The sequence below is a fragment of the Cetorhinus maximus genome, chromosome 23 (genome assembly GCF_964194155.1).
Source record: "Cetorhinus maximus chromosome 23, sCetMax3.hap1.1, whole genome shotgun sequence".
NCBI classification, from domain to species: Eukaryota; Metazoa; Chordata; class Chondrichthyes; order Lamniformes; family Cetorhinidae; genus Cetorhinus; species Cetorhinus maximus.
Window position 1 is genome coordinate 64783026 of NC_135901.1, and position 7406 is coordinate 64790431.

At 44.3% G+C, this 7406-nt stretch overlaps 1 protein-coding gene across 1 annotated transcript; it reads right to left on the reverse strand.

Moving 5' to 3' along the window:
- Nucleotides 1-5926: 5926 nt before the first annotated feature.
- On the reverse strand, nucleotides 5927-7126 carry LOC144698088 (uncharacterized). Its single transcript, XM_078570011.1, has 2 exons — nucleotides 6779-7126; nucleotides 5927-6697 (listed from the first exon to the last, which is right to left on the reverse strand). The coding sequence occupies exons 1-2, from the start codon at nucleotides 7124-7126 to the stop codon at nucleotides 5927-5929; spliced, it is 1119 nt and encodes a 372-aa protein (XP_078426137.1).
- Between the last annotated feature and the right edge of the window lie 280 nt (nucleotides 7127-7406).

The window sequence follows — 7406 nt, forward strand, 5'->3', positions numbered from 1 at the left end:
CTCCCATTGCAAGTCGCTCTCCAACCCTGAGCAGATGTCCTGAACCCTGACACTGGGCAGCAACACAGCCGTCTGGACTCTCACTTTTTGCTGCAGAAAACAGTGTCAATGCCCTCACTATACTATCCCTTACTACCACTACATTCCTTTTTGCTGCGTGATTGGTTCCCTGTACCACAGTGTCATGGCCAGCCAGCTCATCCACCTTGCACATTTCACTTTCATCCACACAGGTTGTGAGCACATCAAACCTGTTGCAAAGTCTGAGGCTCCTCCACTACTGCCTGCTCAGTCCTATTACCTGCCTCACTGACAGTCACATCCTCCTGTCCCTCACTGCTGATCAAACAGATGACCCTCTTCTAAGGTGACACTCCTCACTCAAATCCCTGGTCTGTATTTATAGACGTTCCTCATTCAAATCCCCAATCTGAATTTATAGACGCTCCTCACTCAAATCCCCAGTCTGTATTTATAGACGTTCCTCACTCAAATCCCCGGTCTGTATTTATAGGCACTCCTCACTCAAATCCCTGGTCTGTATTTATAGACGCTCCTCACTCAAATCCTCAGTCTGTATTTATAGACGCTCCTCTCTCAAATCCCCAGTCTGTATTTATAGACACTCATCACTCAAATCCCCGGTCTGTATTTATATACATTCCTCACTCAAATCCCCCGTCTGTATTTATAGGCGTTCCTCACTCAAATACCCGGTCTGTATTTATAGGCACTCCTCACTCAATTCCCCGGTCTGTATTGAAAGACGCTCTTCACCCAAATACCCGGTCTGTATTTATAGGCGTTCCTCACTCAAATCCCCGGTCTGTATTTATAGACACTCCTCATTCAAATCCCCAGTCTGTATTTATAGACGTTCCTCACTCAAATCCCCGGTCTGTATGTGTTCCTCACTCAAATCCCCAGCTGTATTTATAGACGTTCCTCACTCAAATCCCCAGTCTGTATTTATAGACGTTCCTCACTCAAATCCCCGGTCTGTATTTGTTCCTCTCTCAAATCCTCGGTCTGTATTTATAGACACTCCTCACTCAAATCTCCGGCCTGTATTTATAGGCGCTCCTCACTCAAATCCCCGGTCTATATTTATGGACGCTCCTCACTCAAATCCCCGGTCTGTATTTATAGACACTCCTCACTCAAATCCCCGGTCTGTATTTATAGGCACTCCTCGCTCAAATCTCCGGTCTGTACTTATAGGCGCTCCTCACTCAAATCCCCGGTCTGTATTTATAGACGCTCCTCACTCAAATCCCCGGTCTGTATTTATAGACACTCCTCACTCAAATCCTCGGTCTGTATTTATAGACGCTCCTCACTCAAATCCCCGGTCTGTATTTATAGACGTTCCTCACTCAAATCCCCGGTCTGTATTTATAGGCGCTCCTCACTCAAATCCCCGGTCTGTATTTATAGGCGCTCCTCACTCAAATCCCCGGTCTGTATTTATAGCCACTCCTCACTCAAATCGCCGCTCTGTATTTATAGACATTCCTCACTCAAATCCCCGGTCTGTATTTATAGACACTCCTCACTCAAATCCCCGGTCTGTATTTATAGGGGCTCCTCAGCTCCCCACTGTCTCCTGCAGGTCTGGTCCGCTCTGACTCCCAGCAAGGTAGGCCTCACTCGAATCCCCGACCTGTATTTATAGGCGCTTCTCATCTCCCGAGTATCTCCCGAGTATCTCCCACAGGTCCGCTGCGCTCCAACTCCCAGCAAGGTAGAGGGATGGAGCCAGTGACTATGGAGTGGAGTTTGTAGCGAGGACTGAAGACAATGGCTTTCGTCTTCTCAATATTTAAATGGAGGAAATTTCTGTTAACCCAGTTCTCCCAGTATCCTTGGGTGCATCTCATTTGGCTCAGGTGACTTCACAACTTTAAAGGAAAAGCAAAATACTGTGGTTGTTGGAATTCTGAAACAAAAGCAGAAAATGCTGGAAAAACTCAGTAGGTCTAACAGCATCTGTGGAGAGAGAACAAAACAGTGAGTCATACGGACTCGAAACATTAATTGTTTATTTTCATTCCACAGATGATGTCAGATCTGCTGAGTTTTTCCAGCAGTAATGGAGAAGTGGGTGGGGCTGGATGACCGAATGGGAGCAGCTGCTCCTCCAGCCAATCAGACTGAATGAGGGGCGGGGCTGATCTCGGTTCTCCCTCATTGGCTGAAACTCTGCATCATTCTGAAAGCTGATTTGTCTCAAACTCCAGGAGAAAACTGGACCTTTCTGTTTGTGACTTTAAACAGATGAAACCCTGTGGGTGTGGAGCAGACATTTCAACAATTGTTACTGAAATGTGGGAACATGATAAAACAACGTACAAATAATTCAAGGGCTCACTTCAAGGAATGACTCGCCAGGCAGGGAAAGTCACCATTAGAACAAGTGGAATCCCTGGTTTCAATAAATGAACGGGCAGAAGGGTTAGGACAGGTTAGGGAGAAGGTTAATACTGTCATCATTCAGAACACCACATGGAAGCCCAGGCCTGGGAGAGGGGGATCCACCGCAGACATAGGAACAGGGGAACGAAAACAACAAATGCCAGAAAAACACAACAGGTCTGAAAGCATCTGCGGAGAGAGAGACAGAGACAATGTTTGGAGTTTGTAAAACCCTTTTTCAGATCTAAAAGGAGGTGGAGATGTGGTGAAATATGTACTGATTAAGGGGGGTGAATTTGCCCAATCTCTCTTCATAAGACAGTCCCACCATCCCCGGAACAAGCCTGTGAACTTACATTGCACTCCCTCTATGGCAATAATATCCTTCTGAGGCAAGGTGACCAAAACTGCACACACCACTCCAGGTGCGGTCTAAACAAGATTCTAAACAATTGAAGCAAGACTTCACTCCTCCTGTACTCAAATCCTCTTGTGGCAAAAGCTCACATTCCACGAGCCTTCTGAATAGCTTGCTGCATCTGCATGTTAGCCTTCAGCGACTTATGGACAAGGACACCCAGGTCCCTTTGTACATCTACATTTTCTCATCTCTTATCATTTAGGAAATACTCTGAACGTTAGTTCCTTCTGCCATTTTTCCACAATATATTCCATCTGCCATGTTCTTGCCCACTCACTAAGTCAAATCCTCCCATAGCTGCTTTACATCTACCTCACAACACATTCCCACCTCGCTTTGTATCATTTGCGAACTTGGAAGGATTACATTTGGTCCCCACATCCATATCGTTAATATATATTGTGATCAACTGGGACCCAAGTACTGATCCTTGTGGTACCCCACTAATAACAGCTTACCAACACGAGAATTACCCGTTTATTCCTACTCTCTGTTTTCTGCCTGTTCACCAATCCTTAATCCATGTCAGTGTATTGCCTCCTATCCCATGTAGGTTTATTTTGCTAATTAATATGTCAGATCCCAGTGACTTATCAACTTTCAATCCCATTCTTACTGATATTAATTTCCTTCAATTCTTTATTCTCCCTACTCCCTTGGATCTCTAAACCTGGGAGATTTCTTGTATCTTCCCCGGTGAACGCAGAATTATCATTTAGCTTCTCTGCCCTTTCTCCATTCCCCGACTCTGGATGCAATGGACCCACATTTGCCTAAAGCAGCTTTTAGAGTCTGTTTTTATCTTTTCTCTAGATTGCATTCATATGCTATTCTCCCTTTCTTTACCAGTTTCCTGGTCTTCTTTTGTTGTGTTCTAAAAGCCTCCTTTCCTCAGGTTTACTACCACTTCTGGCAACTTTATAAGCCTTATCTTTAAATCTTATACCATGCTTAACTTCCTTTGTCAGCCACGGTTGACTGACTTTTTGGGGGTTCTGCACCTTGAAGGAAGGTGTATGTGCTGAAAGCTATGTAATAATTCTTTGAAGACTATCCATTGCCTCTGTACATTTTAATGTATTTTCACATTCTATCTCAGCCAATTTCTCCCACACGCCTTCATAATTTCCTTTATTCAACTTTAACCCCCTTGCTTCAGAGTGAACTACCTCATTTTCAAACATAGTATAAAATACTATAATATTGTGTTCACTCGCCCCTCAAGGTTCTTTTACAACAAGATTATTAATTAGTCCTTTTACATTACATAATGCTAGATCTAAAATAGCCTGTCCTCGAGTCGGCTCCTCAACATACTGCTCCAGAAAACCATTCCCAACATACTCCAGAAATTCATCTTCCACAGCATCAGTGCTCAATTGGTTTACCCGGTGTACATGTAGATTGAAGTCATCCATGATCAATGTATACCCTATCTTCTATCATCTCCTGATTAATACATTACTATTACCATTACTATTTGGTAGGCTATGAATAACTCCAACAAATGTCTGCTGCCTTTTGCTAATTCTTAGCTCCACCCAAACAGATTCCACATTGTTCTTCCAAACTGAGATCCCCTTTACTAATGCACTGATCTCATCCCTTATTATCAGCACAACTCCACCTCCTTTTCTTCCTTTACAAAACTTCTAGTATCCATGAATATTTAGTTCCCAGTTTTTGTCACCATGCAGCCATGTTTCCATAATGGCAATAATATCTTACCCCTATAATATCTTACTATTTGTACCTTTTGATCATCGATTTCGAATGCTGTGCGCATTCAGGGAGAGCGCCTTTAATTTTCCCTTTTTAACATAATTCTGCATTCGAAGCAGACTCAATGCTCTGCTTTGTTTCGCCTGCCTTAAAGCCTCACTACTACTTCCTGTTACCCATTTTACTTCCTTCTAATTTTACACTTAAAGTAAGGAGGACTAGTAAGAATAAATTAACAGTAACTTCACTTTGCGACACTTCTCCTAACTTTACCTTACTTTGGTTTACTTTATGACTCTATTTCACTTTGACTTGATTTAACGTTAATTCCCTATTGCTGGTGTTCCTTACTGAAATCCAGGCAGCTACTTCTTTATAAATGTTATGCTTTTTTTTTTCTAGTTTTAAGCTATTTAAACATACTCCCTAACAGCAACTTCTCACCAACCAAGTTTTCCTGCGATGTCGCCCTTGGGTTTATTTTCAAACTCAGCCCGCTGCCCGATCAGAGGTGTTCCTCACAGGTCTGGCTGACTCCTCTCCAAGAAGGTGAGACACGTCGGGAAGGACCAGAAGAGAAAGTTTACCTGTGTCGCAGCCACATAGGATCTCACTTGTGGCTTTGATAAGAACTGTTTTCGAACTGAGGCAGGGCAGAAACCTGATTGGAGGGATTCAAATAGGGAGTTCTCGGAAAAATGGACAGTTTTGGGAGATTACAAAATGTTTAAGGATTTTTGAAAGGAAAGAGAGGCTGGAGATGGGGCAGCAGCATGCAAAGATGGAAGAGTGAAGGGCTTGTTTTTATTTAAGGATATATAATGATGGAAGGTTTAAAGGAGAGCAGAATAGTATCTGAAAAGAGAGAACCATTGACAATGACGGTAAACATGGGGAAGTTGGATGGTCAATAGTTTAGTGGGAATAGGGTCGATGGAGCAGGTGGTGCACACAGAGGGCATGAGAGGAGATGGGAGAGAAACTGGAAAAAGATGTGTTCAGGGCTCAGACATTGGGGGAAATTTAGAGACAGTTTGTCCCGGTGGGTTAGTGGAAGGGAGGGAAGCAGCAGAGGCAGCTGATCGGATTGTCTCAATCTTAGTGACAAAGAAGCTCCATGAGCTCCTCACAATTGTCGTTGGGGCTGAGGATGGAGGAGACAGGGCAGAGGGAGAGCCCTTCAAAAGGAACTAACTTGTGCTAGAGATATCAAAACGACTCAACACACTGATTATCGCAAAGCTGATTTATTCCAATTTTATACAGAATCTGTAACTGGGCTGGAGTTTATTAACCTCAGCAGAAACACACTCTTATGAATATGCTTCAGACAAGAATATCATTGGGAACTAAATCCAACCACAGCAGTTACTTGTGAACTCTCTGGTGTCTCAGTAGATGGAATGACAGAGTGAATCCCTTCCCACACTCTGAGCAGGTAAATGGCCTCTCCCCAGTGTGAACTCTCTGGTGTCTCAGTAGATGGAATGACCGAGTGAATCCCTTCCCACACTTGGAGCAGGTGAACGGTCTCTCCCCAGTATGAACTCGCTGATGAAATGAAAGATGGAATGACCGAGTGAATCCCTTCCCACACTTGGAGCAGGTGAATGTTCTTTCCCCAGTGTGAACTCGCTGGTGTTCCAGGAGGTTGGATGGATCAGCAAATCCCTTTCCACATGTGGAGCAGGTAAACGGTTTCTCTCCAGTATGAACTCTCGGGTGTCTCAGCAGGTTGGATGAATCAGTGAATCCTTTCCCACAATCAGAACAGGTAAATGGTCTTTCCCTAGTATGAACTCTCTGGTGTCTCAGCAGGGTGCATGAATCAGTGAGTCCCTTCCCACAATCAGAACAGGTAAATGGTCTCTCCCCAGTATGAACTCGTTGGTGTTTTAGCAGATGGAATGACTGAGTGAATCCCTTCCCACAATCAGAACAGGTAAATGGTCTCTCCCCAGTGTGAACTCGCTGGTGTTTCAGTCGGTTGGATGAATCAGCAAATCCCTTTTTACACACAGTGCAGGTAAATGGTCTCTCCCCAGTGTGAACTCGCTTATGTTTCATTAGGGAGGATGAATCAGCAAATCCCTTTTTACACACAGTGCAGGTAAACGGTCTTTCCCCAGTGTGAACTCGCTTATGTTTCATTAGGGAGGATGAATCAGCAAATCCCTTTTTACACACAGAACAGGTAAACAGTCTCTCCCTAGTGTGAACTTGCTGGTGTCTCAGCAGGTGGAATGACTGAGTGAATCCCTTCCCACACTCGGAGCAGGTGAATGGCCTCTCCCTAGCGTGAACTTGCTGGTTTTTCAGTCGGTTGGATGAATCAGAAAATCCCTTTCCACACACTGAACTTGTGAATGGCCTCTCTCCAGTGCTTGTACACTGATGGATTTCCAGCTGGGATGGGTGATTGAATCCCTTCCCATAGTCCCCACATTTCAATGAATTCTCTCCATTTTGACTGTGTTTCAACAGGTCAGATGATCGGCCGAAGCCTCGCCCACGCACAGAACAGGCATGCGCTTTCTCCCCACTGTGAACAGGGCTCTTAACCCCCATATTCAAAATCCGATGGTATTTGGGTTACGATAAATTGGACGACACCGTCAGATCCTGATGTGATGTCGGGTTTGTGATTCTGGACTGCAAACCCTGTGAAAATAGTACAAAACAAACAAAGGTGAGTGAGGGAGAACTCACAAAAACACAAAGGCTGGGTGTGAAATTGAGCTCAACGTGTGGGACTGGCATTAGGAAAAAGTGTCCATGAAATCTGCTGGATTATCATAAAAACCCAACTGGTTCACTAATGTCCTTCAGGGAAGTGAACCTGCCTGCC